Source organism: Polypterus senegalus, chromosome 3 (genome assembly GCF_016835505.1).
Source record: "Polypterus senegalus isolate Bchr_013 chromosome 3, ASM1683550v1, whole genome shotgun sequence".
Lineage (NCBI taxonomy): Eukaryota > Metazoa > Chordata > Cladistia > Polypteriformes > Polypteridae > Polypterus > Polypterus senegalus.
Window position 1 is genome coordinate 143422953 of NC_053156.1, and position 15618 is coordinate 143438570.

A 15618-nucleotide genomic window follows, 5' to 3' on the forward strand; every position below is an offset into this window, starting at 1 on the left:
CTTCTAAGCCTGATGATGTTTGATTGTTGATTTTGACATACTTTGTTAATCCCTGTGGGGAAATTGTCTTTTCACATGACCTTTTTATTACTTTTAACAGCATCTTGGATTTTGGAATGTTCTGATGGCTATCCAGCTGTTTTATATACAAAGCTATACGTTTATGGATTATGAGAAATATGTATATTGGTGTCTTGTTTATGTTGCATCCAAAAGAGTAAAACATCTGAATAGTATCCACATGTTTTTATCTGTCTCCGTTGGATTAAGAGGGTTCAAGAGTGTTGTAACATCATATTTCAGACCTGCTGAATCCATTTCAAGAACGGGTGAAAGGCAGGAGATAGCGCTGGACAGGGCACAATTTAATCACAAGGTCTTTAAGAATGTTATTTTAATGTTCTATTTAGCACCATACTCATAGTATGAATGATGAGATTTTTTGTTATAACGGTTTCAGTTGTAGGATTCTTTTGTGGTCAAAAGGCTGAATCCATTTTCTGGAGATAGATCTCCATAAAAAAACTATATTAGATCATATGTATTCCTAAAAAAAAGGATGAATGTAGGTGCTACAACCATCATAAATCTGATAACTACTGCCTTAATGTTTATTAGGAGTGCCTACTGAGCAGTATTAGGGGAGCTCTAATTGGATGTTAATACAAGTAACTGGAAGGAAGCTGAAAATTGTAAAAACCCATTCCTACTGTCCCAGAGCTGGTACACTTCAAGGCCTGTTTAGACTAGTGATGTATATCTACCAGTATCAAGCTCTACAGCAGGGGTGCCCAAGTCTGAACCTGTAGGACCACAATGGCTACAGGTTTCCATTCTAATTTCTTAAGTAGTGACCAGTTTTTGCCGTTTTGCTCAGACCCTTCAATCAGTGGTGAGCATGTCAGTCCTGGAGGGCCACAGTGGCTACAGGTTTTTGTTCCAACCAAATTGCTTTGTGAGAAGTCACATATAGCTGATGAAGCACTTATTGCTCAAGTGACTTTTTCATTTCAGTTGAACCCTTAATTGCTTATTTTAGTCTTAAACAGCTGCATTCCCTGTTTTTAATTGCTCCTTACTATTAATTAGCAAATGACAAAGGAGCTCTCCATTTAGCTTGTTTCCATTTAGACCTGTGTGTATTCATTGCACACTATTTGGTTTTATTTGGTTTAATAAAATAGTCAGAAGGAAATGGAAAAGAAAGTAAAGAACTGAAAATTATTCCTTTGTTTTAGGCTACAAGTCATTTGGATAATATCATTAGAAAGGTAAAAAGAATGTACAATTTCAGATGATCTGGCATTGCAGAGTTAAAATTAACAAGTCACGATATTAAATAAGACCCGTTATTGACAAAGATTGTTTTCTAATTAAGCATCTGTATTGGAACAAAAACCTGCAGCCCCCCAGGACAGACATTAAAAAAAAAAAAATAACCAAAGCAACAATAGATACTGTCCAGTCTTATATTGCATAATAATGTATATATGATTTGTATCACCAGTCTTTGGTGTGATTCTCAAGTCCATTTCATGTTTTGATGTCATCTCGTCTCTTTTCATTATGTTACAACATCTAAATTTCCAGTGTATTCAAGTAAATTGCTTACTTTACTGATGTTAATTTACACAACTGTATTTACACAGTAACAGGCAACTTCATATGCAAATAACAGCTAGAGAAATGTCTCATGCAACTGTAACAGGAAAATACCCGACTGCTCAGACTTGGTGCATCTAACTGAGCTCCATTTTAAAACTGGTGCCTAATAACTGATAGTATAAACTTCTAAAGGGACAACGTGAACAGTATCTTACTCTACATGTATATGAAGAAGCAAAATTTTGTTCACGTGGCTCTGAGGCAAAGGATCTGCGCTGGTATCCCAAAGGTTGCCGGTTCGATTCCCCGTCACTGCCAAAAGAGATCCTACTCTGCTGGGCCCTTGAGCAAGGCCCTTAACCTGCAATTGTTCCGGGGAGATTTACAATGGCTGACCCTGCACTCTGACCCCAAGGGGTATGCAAAAACTAACAAATTCCTAGTACAAGAAATTGTATAAGGCGAAATAAAGAACTTTGGCTATATATATATATATATATATATATATATATATATATATATATATATATATATATATATATATATATATATATATATATATATATCTATACTAATAAAAGGCAAAGCCCTCACTCACTCACTGACTCACTGACTCATCACTAATTCTCCAACTTCCCGTGTGGGTGGAAGGCTGAAATTTGGCAGGTTGATTCCTTACAGCTTCCTTACAAAAGTTGGACAGGTTTTATATCGAAATTCTACGCGTAATGGTCATAACTGGAAGCAGTTTTCTCCATTTACTGTAATGGAGATGAGCTTCAACGCCGTGGGGGAGTTTCGTGTGACATCATCACGCCTCCCACGTAATCACGCAGTACATAGAAAACCAGGAAGACCTCAAAAAGCGCTCAAGAAAACATGCATTATATAATTGAGAAGGCAGCGAAACAATAAGAAGCGAGTTCTGCTACTTGAAACAAAGCACGATGTAAACCTACACTTTAAATTAAGTTCATAGACAGGCTGCCGCTGGCGTTTGTAATTTAGTGCCTGCCCATATAAGGCCATCCGTCAGCGGCAATCCAATAGCAAACTGCCACGGGTAAATATTCACGGGTGAAGGACTGTGCTTATGGAGAGGAAGATGAGATGGTCAGGGTGGTGTTTGACACAAACTCAGCGAAACTGCCAGAGAAAGTTTTAAGTGCCAGGACTAAGGTAACATTAAATAAGCTATGGACATAGCACGAGATGGCACCAGCACAGCTGGGAACCTTCGATGCAAGTACACCGAGTGGCTCACGTGAACTGACGCAGTGCACAGATAAAAAGCAACAGTTCCAAAGAGCGCTGAACAAAAACCGAATTACACAATTGAAAAGGCAGCAAAAAATATGAAGCGTCTGATAAGCATATTCATAAATGCAGCTACTGTGGAAACAAAGCACACGGTGGAAAAAGTCAATGTCCCGCTAAAGGAAGACAGCGTAAAAAAAAAAAAAACCCGTGCATGCAGTTTGTCACATCACAGATAAAAAGAAAGACGAGCTGTTTATTGATGCAGTAAGGAACTAATCGATGAATGAAACCTCTTATCTTTACAGCGATTGACAAACACGGAATGTAACTTGAACACATCGTACAAATACGAGCCTGATTGAAAGAAATAATGATAATCAAATCCTTGATGACAGCAACATTCAATAACACTCACAAAACAATTACTGTATATTGACAATCATGTTACGTTATTTTTAAAATGTTCCCTTTTCTTTTCATAACTTCTACTTCTCCACTGCGATACACGGGTATATATATAAATGTATATCTATAGCCCGATCTACAATACATACTTTAGCATAGACAAGCGGTGGCGCAATTGTAGAGTCTTAAGCCTCTAACGCCGACATTCGAGGTTCGATTCGAGAGGGATGTACTGACTATGTGCGCGCTACCGATTCATTTTACCTTCCCATCTCCTTGGTTTGGGACGTATGAAAAATATTAGGTTAACGCAGAATCATGTTACGTTATTTTTAAAATTTTCCCTTTCTTAGCACAAGCACAGTTGAGAAGCTTGATGCATGTACTCCATAACGCGTTAAAAATAACGCATTTAATCACACTTTCAATTCCAAGCAAGCGGGAACTTTTGTCAATGCATGATTTCCTGGTACATCCATTACACTGATGCACACATCACAGCTACAAAAATGTTAGAGTCGGAATAAAGCGTTCCTACGACTGATCATTTCGACTACCCGCGAAGCCTTGATAAAAGCATGGTTTTGTGCACACTGAAAAGCAAGCAAAATTAGATGCATTACAGAAAGCGGACTTTGTGGCTCTTACTGGGGATCATTGGACTTCCGTGACCGTTAGTAATTCTAAATACATCTAATTACAAAATGTTCAATGATCACACTGTTTTAGCCTAATGTACAAAATAATTTTGGCTAATGTTACTCAGAGTTTAAAGAGTAAGCTGGTCAAATTACCTTTTATGTTTCTGACTTATTTTTTTAAGAAGAAAAACTGCACTTTATGGTGAAATTTTGGTTATTATTATTTAAAGACAATACTATTCTGAAAATGTACTTAAAGTACTTAAACTACCACTTTATTTTTAAGTCTGCCCAATTTTAACCAGGGATGATATTTTTGTTTCTGTTTTGAATTCAAATGCAGTTTAAAGCTTTTTTCAGAAATTAAAACAGCTTCAGTTTACAATATTCATGTCCATGTCTATTATTTGATTCTGTAAGCCCACTAAAACCGTTTTAAATAAAAAAAAAAAAAAACATTTGCGATTTGGGGCAAATTTACGTGTCGATTACATACGATTAATCAAGATTAATTCTTACACAGCCTCTAATTAATTGGATTAATTTTTTAATCGAGTCCCACCTAATATATATATGTAGATATATATATGTAGATTTGTATATATATGTGTATATACAGTATATATGTAGATATGTATATGTTGTATATACAGTATGTATATATATGTGTGTGTATATATATATATATATATGTATATATATATATATATATATATATATATATATATATATATATATGCCAGCAACACTCATGACAATTACAAAACAATTACATTGTCAATCATGTTACGTTATTATTAAAATGTTTCCTTTTCTTTTTACTTCTCGCTGCCAATCGCAGCTATTTTTATATATATAAATAGATAGATATGACAACAACACTCATATCAATGACAAAACAATTACATTAACAATCATCTTACGTTATTTTTAAAATGTTTGCTTTTCTTTTCATAACTTCTTTAACACACTACTTCAAGCGTAAGCCTGGTATTCTGCTAGTAAATATATAAATATATATATATATATATATATATATATATATATATATATAAATATATATATGTTAAGGCATTGAACTACATTTTCAAAGCCTAACTTTTGGTGGCTATGGTATAAAATCTGGATAACAGGACATGGCAGGGATAGTTAAAATCACAGGCACAGGTAATCAAAGTTCATACATTTAGATAGCATTTATTACAGGGATGAATACTTTTGAGTAAAGTTTTATAAAAAAATGGCCCACATTACACTATTTGGTATATACAACTGTTTTTGCTATTCCACTGATTTAACCCCTTTTAACCAAAATCACATTAGTTTTAATCTTTTCCTCTACAGTTATCAAGACCAACAGTACTTTGCCACTGGCAAGTAAATCACTATAATTAAAAAAAAAGCTTAATTAGAATAATTTTTAAAATATGTATAAGTAAACCTTTTTAAGGGCAACCACATGTCTATTTTTAAAATCAAGAACTAAAAAGGTTTAACACAGAACAGAAACTCGGTCTCCTTTCATAACCCCAGGTAGAGAATACAGGACTATTAAGTCTGTTTTAAGACTTATTGAAAATTTATAGCAACATAATATTTTAACTTTGGAAAATATCCCTCTGCTCTGTGTTTACTAACAGTACCTCCTCATGTTTTTGCACAGCTGCTATGGTGGTGGGATGAACATACACAGTATTTCATTTGTCCCACTGGCATCGCTTTCCCCAGAATGCACTGTACCTTCTTGATCTAAACTCGAATTCTGGCACACAAATCAACAGAGGACAGTCAATACTTTTAAATACTGAACGCCTTTCTCGTTTACTCAGGAAATGGGTCCTAAAAGGCAGATGACCAATAATCTAGCAGATGGTCATTGTGCTCGAGAACAAGGCAACATTCTGGAAACATAATGTGTTTGTTATTCTAAATAAAAAAAAATAATAATAATTTAGTCCTTCAGGGCCAAAGTGACATTCTTGATTGCAGTTCATTCCTTTTATCAGTAGTGTAACATCATCATTCAGTTTTGGCACCTGAAGATGGTTGGTAAAAGTGTAAAACCCTTTTAGTCTATAAAATGTTTTTATAGGTAGGTGTTACATCTTTCAAGTTTTTTTCTTAAAAAATACTGATACAAATTTTCTTTATAAACATTTTTAGTCATGAAAAGAAAGTGCATCTTCCCATCTTTTAAATCAATAGTGTCTCATGTATAAAAATCCATTCCTGTGATATTTAAACGCAAGTCTTCAGTGTCTGAGAGAAGGATGTGCTGTTTGTTAGCTTCACACAGAAATCAGTTTCTCCTTCGTATTCTTTACGTCAACATCTGTCTCAAGTTTGGTGGTGTCTTGCTTTGGTAAACCATAGATGTATATGGAAACACATACCAACAGAGCCCCAGATGCAAAGGTTGAAGCTAAAAGAAAGGCAAAAAAAAAAAATCACTGAAACTGTTTGTTTGTTCTATGTACAATATTATGTGCACCATGAGCATGCCAATTTGCAAATAAACAGTACTAACAAATAAGTGACACGTCTCAGACACCTTGTTAAAACAAGTGATGATTAAAACTATGTACTTCTACACATAACAATGAACACGTACAAAACATCAACAGCCCAATAAGACTACCTACTACCAACATTTATACACACAGCTCAAAAAAAAATATGCTATTGCGTATTGAAAGAGTGATGTTTCCAGTTTGTGCAGTGTTACATAGAACATCATTAATGCCCCAGTGTGCTATACACTTTTTACAATTGATTGAGAGGGTTTACAGTTATCAAGTACACAGAGCATTCACATTTAACATATTGTAGATAGGCTACGACTGGACTGAACCTCTACTTAAAATCAGCCTGATCAGCTATGCCCATTATTTACAACCAGTAACGGCGCACTGCACGATAACGTGCAGTGAATACACTTGACTTGAGCATTCCTAGTTTTCATCCTCTTTCTCTGTACGTTTAGCATTAGTTTACTCAGAGGTTGATGTGCTTGCTGTTTCCTGAGCAGCTCTTCTTTTCTCCACCCTAGGGGCCCGCTTCTTCTCTTCTTTTGTCAGCATCTTTTCATGTTAAAACTAATTGTCAGTGTTTGTGTTGCAATTACTTAGTATTTTTTCCTTAATTTTTCACTTAAGCTGGCACTTAAGTCTTCAATCTGGCTCAAGAATGATTTAAGATATGAAGAGGTAGGGGAAGTGACGGCGAAGGTGGTAGGGATGAGAACGGCGCCCTGCTAGCCGCTACCGAGAGTTGATTCTACAATCAAATAAAATAATAAAAAAGAGGAAAAACCTTGGAGGTCAATCATCACCCCGAAAGCGGATAGCAGACGTATGTAGTATATGTGTACCAAATTTCAGGTCAATAGGTCAAACAGTTTGCGAGCTACAGGTGATTGAAAATCTTGGACAGATAAACGAGCAGTGAAGGTAGTGTATTATATATAACGATGGATTTCACATAGGAGTCACACCTCATGTGTCTCTATATGTAGTTTTTGGACCCATGTCATTGTTTTTCAGTAGCCATTCTGCCAATTAGGGCACACTTATTTACACACATGCAGTCACCTAACATAGGGTCCAAAGTAGACTGATCTATCAGTCAAATGTGGACATCTTTGAGAAATGGAGAAGCTGGAAGAATGCAGCCATGGGGTGAAATGAGGAATCAAAATTGGAGACATACTTAAATAGCAACACAAAAGAGAAGAGTTTGTATATTTTTAACCCACTTATTTCAATTCATGGTGCAAAGTCAATTCCAGTATCATTAAGTTCAAAACAGACTAAGTAAATGTAATCTATACATGTCACATTATAAACCTACAAGTAGGCAGGTAGACCTGGACTCATTTTCCCCATTTACAATGACAGCCAGACTCCACCACACTCATTCTGATATAAGATGGAAATGAAATCTAACCACTGTAAAAACTGTTATTCATTTAAGCCATTACTTTAGTTTATGAATAATCATTATGTATATTTTATAATGTAGACTAAACTGTGAAAAACCCACCTGATCTGTTGTGTTTGTTCAAGTTCAACATTCATGGATTGTAAAATAACTAAAATGGAACACATTTTTCTGTGGCTTACAGAGTTACTTAAAAAATATCATTCATAATAGCCCAAAGGGAAACCCTTATAATTACAATAGGCAGAATGACTCTATAATTTGTAATCACCTGTATTATTATAAACTGCTTCTGAATAAACTTTGTTTGCTACTTACTTATTTGTAATCCAAAAAGAATCACTGAAGCAACCGTAGACAGAACAATAGCAGCAGCAGCAGAAAATCCTTTCATAATGTTATCCGTGTATTTCACAACCACAGACGTATAAAGGCCACCAACACTTGCCAGAACTGCGGACAAACACATTAACAAAAGTTGCTAAAAGGAAAGTGGATAACCTAACTTTACAAATGTGTCTACAAATCAATGAATAATGAATACATAAATAAAGTAACAATCATTTTGGTGCTATTATATAGAGTTTACAAGAGCCGTTTCCTGTGGCGTTTAGCTCAAGGCAGGAACACTCACTGGCTGAAATGCCAGTCCATCATGCAGCACAAAACAAAGCTTCTAAATTATATATAAGCTGTGAATTTGATTTCAGTAAATGAGATATATTATGGGCTGTTAGGGTCTAAAAGTAATTCAACCACATTTCTAGTGTCTTAAAACAGTTCCATGCTGGAAAGTGAATTTTAAGTAATGTTTTTATTTAAAAAAAATAAGATATTCACAGGGATTTTATTAAATTAGATATACTTACATATGACAAACCATACCCATGGAGTATAGCCATAAAGAAAACCTTTTTCTATAACCTGAGTTCCATCAGACATGTAAACTCCTGCAAGTGTCACAATAATCCCCGACAGATACATCTGGATGTTTCGCACCCACAGAGATGTGTCAGAACTTTTGAGGACCTTCTCAAAGTACACACCTTAGAAAGAATCAGGGAAACACATTGAAAAACAAATACAAAATAAAAACAACAAATATACTACACTAGCGATCAAAATTAAGAGAAAAAAGTACATTTTTGTAATTTACAAATTCACCGCTTATGCAAATTGAATGAAATTGGAGAACAAGTTGTACTAGTTTATAGTTGGTTCTAATCTGGCAATGTCTTAAAATACGAGGCTCAAGCGATTATTCAACAATTGGTAGGCATCTTTCAAGATGATGAACTGCTCTACGGTAACTGAAACACTGTGACATCCAGTTGTTTAGATGACGGTTGATGGGATAACTATCTCAGTCACTAGAATAGAAGTTGATCGTTCTAAGAGCATCAACAAAATAATAATGATAATACATTTTATTTATATAGCGCCTTTCCCATGTGCTCGCCACTTCACAGAGTTTAAGAAAGAATGGCAGGGTATCCAGTATATAGCATGGTACTAAACCAGATGAACCAGAAAAAAAAAAAAAAGCCTAACAGACAACATAATTGATGGTCTAGCACACACACACACAGGTTACCTGAACATCTTGACATAGAGGTAAACTGAAAGAAGGGTAATAAAGTCAGGTAGCGCTAAAAGCCTTCCTGAACAGATGAGTTTTGAGTTGTTTTTTTAAAAGAATTCATGGAGTCAACGGATCTGATTAATTTGAGCGCTATACAGCTTAAGGCCCTGTCACCCACAGAATGTAGATTAGTGTACAAGGGGGGGTACAACAAGATTGCCAGAATCAGAGGACCTTAGTGGGCGGACAAGCACATAGTGATGGAGAAGGTCATTGATGTACAGTAGTTTGGCGCAAGGACGTTTAAAGCTTTGTAGGTTATTAGTAGGATTTTATATTCAATTCTGTAAGACACAGGGAGCCAGTGAAGACGGAGCAGGATGGGTGTTATGTGCTCACTGCTGCTGGTTCGAGTAAGGACTCTTGCAGCCAAGGTTTGAATAAGCTGGAGCTGTGATATAAGATTAGAAGGGGCACCTGCCAGCAGCGAGTTACAATAATCGATGCGGAATGTGATAAAAGCATGGACAAATTTCTCAGCATTAGAAAAGGAGAGGAATGAGTGAACACGGGATATGTTATGGAGGTGAAAGTATGTTTCTTAATGTGATTTATGTGGGCGGAATAAGAGGGAAGGAATCAAAAATGACACCAAGATTCTTTGCAGTAGAGGCAGGTCTGATGAGATCACCACCAAGATTGACTGGGAAGGAGCTCATTTTATTAGGTTGCACTTTATTCCCAATTTGCAGGAGTTCAGTTTTGTTGCAATTTAATTTTAAAGAGTTCTGCTCCATCCAGGTTTTCATTTCACTGGGGCAGGTTGTGAGCTGAGAAAGCTCTGATGACGTACCACTTTTAAAACTGAAATAGAGTGGAGTATCATCTGCATAAAAATGATAACCCATTCCAAAGCTACGAATAATATGGCCAAGGGGAAGCATATAAATACAGAAAAGCAGATATAGACCAATATTTGAAAGAAACAATTTTTCATAAATTGCTCTCTAATTTTGACCGCTAGTGTAGATCTTCATAACAAAAATAAAATAAAAAAGAAGATTAAACTTAATTCATGAATAATTATATCTCAAGCAAGTGACCTTAGTGTTGCAGAGAGCAGGCTGTGGTTTCTGAGATGTCCTACTCACTCACCTAACTACACAATGGTTCATTCTCAGCCAAACAAGTAAATGTACTGTAATGTAAGGAGGGGTCACGACAATGGAGAATCTAACTGCAATCTGAGAGATGCAACAAAAATAAATCTGAATATGCTGATATAAGATTCATTGTATCTATATAAAATAAAATCACCTTGACTTGATAAAATGGTAAAAATAGGATTGATCTGTAGCAGCAGCTTCAGCTATGCAATAATCAAAAGGAAACAAAGGTTTCCACCATTTATACTTTTTCGCATTATGGCATACATCATGTGTATTGTAAGCAAAGTACAAAATGCACCACAACAAATTAAATTAAGTGTGATTCTCTTCGACATCTGTTTAATTTCAGTCTCGCCAAAGCCAGACATATAATATATATGTCTGGAGACAAGCATAAGTGAATTTTGCTTAAAACTGGGTAAGAACAATTAGACAGCTCACTGAGTGTCACCTTTATAAACCAATCCAATGCCTCACGAAGTGGGTGCTCAAAGTAGGGGCGGTGATTTTAAACTGCAAACATCAGAGGCTGGAACACCATCAATATCAAACTGGTCAGTTCCTTATGTTTGTCTTCTCCCAGTCTTCACATGACATAAACTTCAAAAATCAAAAGTGTTACTCTATCTGGAAGATAATTAATGTTTACAAATAGTCTTGGTAATAAAAATACCATATGTCAAATAACAACCAATCTAATTGTTAGCCCAGTCTTTCCCAACTGACCCTGATTTAATAGATTTCATACTGTTAATTACTATTTAATTCAAGAACAACTGGTGCTCAAACATCTAAATACATTTACTGTATACTCATTCTCAGATGAACTTTAAAACAATAAGCTGAATTCTACTACTAAAAGCACCAAAGCAGAGACAAAAGTGCAAAGTTCAACTAACAACTGTTCGTTTTCTAACCTAGCAAATTCATTTGAGGTTCATGGAGATTGGGCCTATCAGTGTAGGAATGGGCACAAATCAGGAACCAAAGCACACAGTGAAAAATTGGCATTATAAATGGGATAATATCCTAACAACATAAGTTTAGAACCAGTGAATGCTGAATGTCTGAATATATTTTTGACTTTTATCCTGTAGTGTTTAAACTTAAAATGCAAGCAGTGGTCATTAAAAGAAAATCTTCATGAAACTACGATTACACATACCAGTCATTTTTTTTACATTAGTGCTACCAAACACAGCTTCTGAGCTGGCTGATTAGTGGACTAACTTAATTTTGAGTCTATCTTTTGCAACAAGCAGGAATGGCATGTTTCATTAAAGGATAGGTTTCAATAAAACCAGTAACCATGGTGGCACTTCAGAACCACATATTCATACCACTGGATAAAGAAAAATAAAACAGTTTGTCTTAATGCTGTTTTTGAAAGCCATACATTATGAAAGATAAATTAAGTTTCACAAAAGTGTTTCTTCACATTTGCATTTCACACATTTTGGCATTAGTATACTGTACTGACAAATGATACACACTTTTGTTTTTCCAAGGATCATGCATCATGTCTGTGCTAAAGACACTAATAAAATATAACCTGAGCTGCATGCAATCAAAGGCCGCCAACCACACAAATGCGGAAAAAAACTGAATGTCAAATTTAAACTTACCTGCAAATCCAGAGCACAGGACAGCAATTGCAATATATATAAAGCCCAAAAAGGAATTCTGTTCAATCTTGAAGAAAAGAAAATAACGTCACAACAAAAATACCTGCTTCATAAATGTTTAAGAATTAAGCTGAAGTGTTCTCATGAAATACACTTGCTAACTGCTGTGTTAAAGGAAGAGCTATAAATCAAACACTGAACAACCACATATATTTGTACTTAAAGTTACTAAACAAACTTTGATTTTTTTTTTAAATATATGTCAGCAAATTTTATATAATATTGCAGATACTAACACTGGATGATCTATAGAACTTCAGAGTACAGAATAAGCTGCGAGATTTATTTAAATTGTAGAGAATTATTCCACTGCCTTTTTACCTGCAGTCCTACATGCAAAAGTGTTTAGACAGAATATAGGTAAACAGCTGTCAACCATAAAACTAAGAAAGAAAAGCTACACTGTACAACTGATTAAAGTATAATATTTAATACGTAGGATCACAGGGGTCTGAGTATATTACAACTGCACATATGCACTTTAACACTAGTAAGAAGGATTTGCTGTATAAGATATTTTGCATCTATTACTTTCATTGAAGAAAGATCATTAAATGTACAGTTAACATAAGCCATCTGCTGAAATGGAAATACTCATCACTTTTTTAACATAATGGATAAATTTACTAGACTTTAAGTTAGAAACCTCAATATTCAAATAATAAATGGCCCGGTGGCTGCACACACAAAGCATGTGCTTAATGTTCATGAAGAATTATTCATAAAATACCTTTTTACTTAAAGATATGATGGCAAGTAGAAATTTAAACAATTTAAATCCATAGACTGTGATTAATCTTCAAATGGATTAATAAACATAGCTTTAGCAGATTCTGCATTTATGCAGTTAAACAAAATACACAGTGTTCAGTTTAATTCTTCAAACTCTACACAGCAAATGCAAAAAAATAAAACAAACGCATTTTCAAAATGCTAGAGGGCCTAAAGTTTAAATTTAGTAACTGTCCTTTGTTTTGAATAACTTTGTTGGTGCCCTTTGGTGCTCTGCGTTTTGCATGCCACAAAGCAATTCAGCTTCACTCAATGCAAATATTCTTTTTTACTAAAGATGGCATACAGCTTTAACATTGAACATTAGCATCACTTATAAAGAGCCTCACCACATTTGTACAAGATATATTTACTTTGTATTTCATGTGCTTGCCCTGAAACACAGATGATCATACAATACATTTTTTTCTATCCTGTATATAGTAATCCCTCGCTATATCACGCTTCGACTTTCACGCTCACTCTATTGCGGATTTTAAATGTAAGCATATCTAAATATATATCACAGATTTTTCACTGGTTCGTGGATTTCTGCAGACAATGGGTCTTTTAATTTATGGTACGTGCTTCCTCAGTTTGTTTGCCCAGTGGATTTCATACAAGGGACGCTATTGGCGGATGGCTTAGAAGTTACCCAATCAGAGCATGTATTACATATTAACTAAAACTCCTCAATGATATGCTTCCCGTGCGGTACTTCATTGTTTGCTTCTCTCTATCTCTCTCACTCTCTCTGCCTGACGGAGGGGGTGTGAGCACAGAGGCTGTTTGCTTAGAAGATATGGATGCTCCTCTACAAAATGGCGCTTTATCGCGGTGCTTCTGCATACTTAAAAGCACGTATTGATTTTTTGATTGCTTTTATCTCGCTCTCTCTCTCTGACATTCTCTGCTCCTGACGGCGCTCCTTTGAAGAGAAGATATGTTTGCATTCTTTTAATTGTGAGAAAGAACTGTCATCTCTGTCTTGTCATGGAGCACAGTTTAAACTTTTGACTAAAGGGTGTTATTGCATGTCTAGAGGGCTCTAATAATGTTAACAGTGTGGGAGAGTTTATAAGGGCTTAAAATATATAAAAATAACTACACAAACATATGGTTTCTACTTCGCGGATTTTCACCTATCGCGGGGGGGGTCTGGAACGCAACCCCCGCGATTGAGGAGGGATTACTGTACCCTCCATTTCCTTTATTTACAGTTGTGGACTATGGCCAGCAGTTTATCCCAGCCAAGACCCCCAAGCCGCCAGATGGAGCCCTCCCTGCAACATGGAGATGCCCCGAATTCCAGCAGGGCATCATGGACTTTGGAGTTTTAATGCACAGCCCTGCTGGATAATGTCGGGGCCACCAGGGGACACTGCAGGGAGGCACAGAGACATTTATTTTCCATACAGCCTGGAAGGAGTTTTGCTCTGACCTGGAAGTGATAAGAATCACATGGACTGAGGGATCAGAAACACTTCCAGGTCAGGGACTATAAAAAGGACTATGGGAAACACCAGCGGGTTGAGCCGGGTTGGGAGGAAAGGAACAACGCGTCTGGGAGAGGATTATTGTAGTATTGTGATTTGTTTATTGTTTATGAGTATTGTGGAGTGGAGGGTGCTTTGTGCACTGTATAGTCCGAATAAAAATAATTATTGGACTTTTATCTGGTGTCTGGCATCTGGTTTGAGGGTTCAAGGGGACGACAGCGCCCCCTATCTGTAACACAGTGCTTTGTAAAAGTTTGGACACACCTGATAAAAAAAATCACTGTATCAATTTATAACTTGCTAAGCTTTTGAGGCAGCAACATCATTTTAACATATTTTATACCTTATGGAATAACAGCAACATATCAGTAGTGAAATATTTTTTATTGGACCAACATAATCAGTTCAATGTGCTTAAATGCAAAAATAGGCAGGTGCATAAATTTGGGTGTCAGCATTAAATGACTACAGGTCTTCAAATTAATGCAATTAAAAGGGTGCCCAAACTTTTACACATCCCATTTTTTACATTTTATTTCATTTCATACAACTCAATAATGCTACACCGAGAATTGTGATCTGACAAACATCCCCTTGTCTACATTTCTCTATTTAAAAATGGCATATTGCTGTGATCTTCTCCTATGAAGACAGAGCAAATTATCATGCAACCGCAGAGGGGTGCCCAAACTTTTACAAAGCACTGTATATGCTCATAAATAACATTTTTACATTTTTTTTTTTTGGCACACAAGTCCTACAAAACATCACACATGCTGTGTAAGAATTACCACTTGGTTTATTTTAGTTCACTCAATTTTATCTAGTCTTCATAATCATGCCATTTAACATATTTTTAAAGAAGTCATTAGCAAAGTCAGAGGTTTTCCTTCTTTTTAGTTACTCTGGTGTGTATTTGATTGTCATATAATCAAATATTTATTGAGCCTCTGTAAAAAGCCAAATTTCCCCTGGGAGACAAAGAAAGTTCTATCTTGTGCTTATTTCAAGCCATGTATTAATCCCTGTAAACAATTTATAGGCCCAACATGGTTTTCAACT

General features: G+C 35.7%; 1 protein-coding gene across 1 annotated transcript in view; it reads right to left on the reverse strand.

The window, feature by feature from the left end:
• Positions 1-5084: 5084 nt before the first annotated feature.
• Positions 5085-15618, reverse strand: part of slc35a1 (solute carrier family 35 member A1) — a 28889-nt gene continuing 18355 nt past the window's right edge. The window contains exons 5-8 of the mRNA XM_039748011.1: positions 12227-12293; positions 8720-8896; positions 8169-8303; positions 5085-6333 (exon numbers count right to left, since the gene is read on the reverse strand). Coding sequence (XP_039603945.1) covers positions 6200-6333; positions 8169-8303; positions 8720-8896; positions 12227-12293 — 513 coding nt within the window. The 3' untranslated portion in view covers positions 5085-6199. The remainder of the gene's footprint in view (positions 6334-8168; positions 8304-8719; positions 8897-12226; positions 12294-15618) is intronic.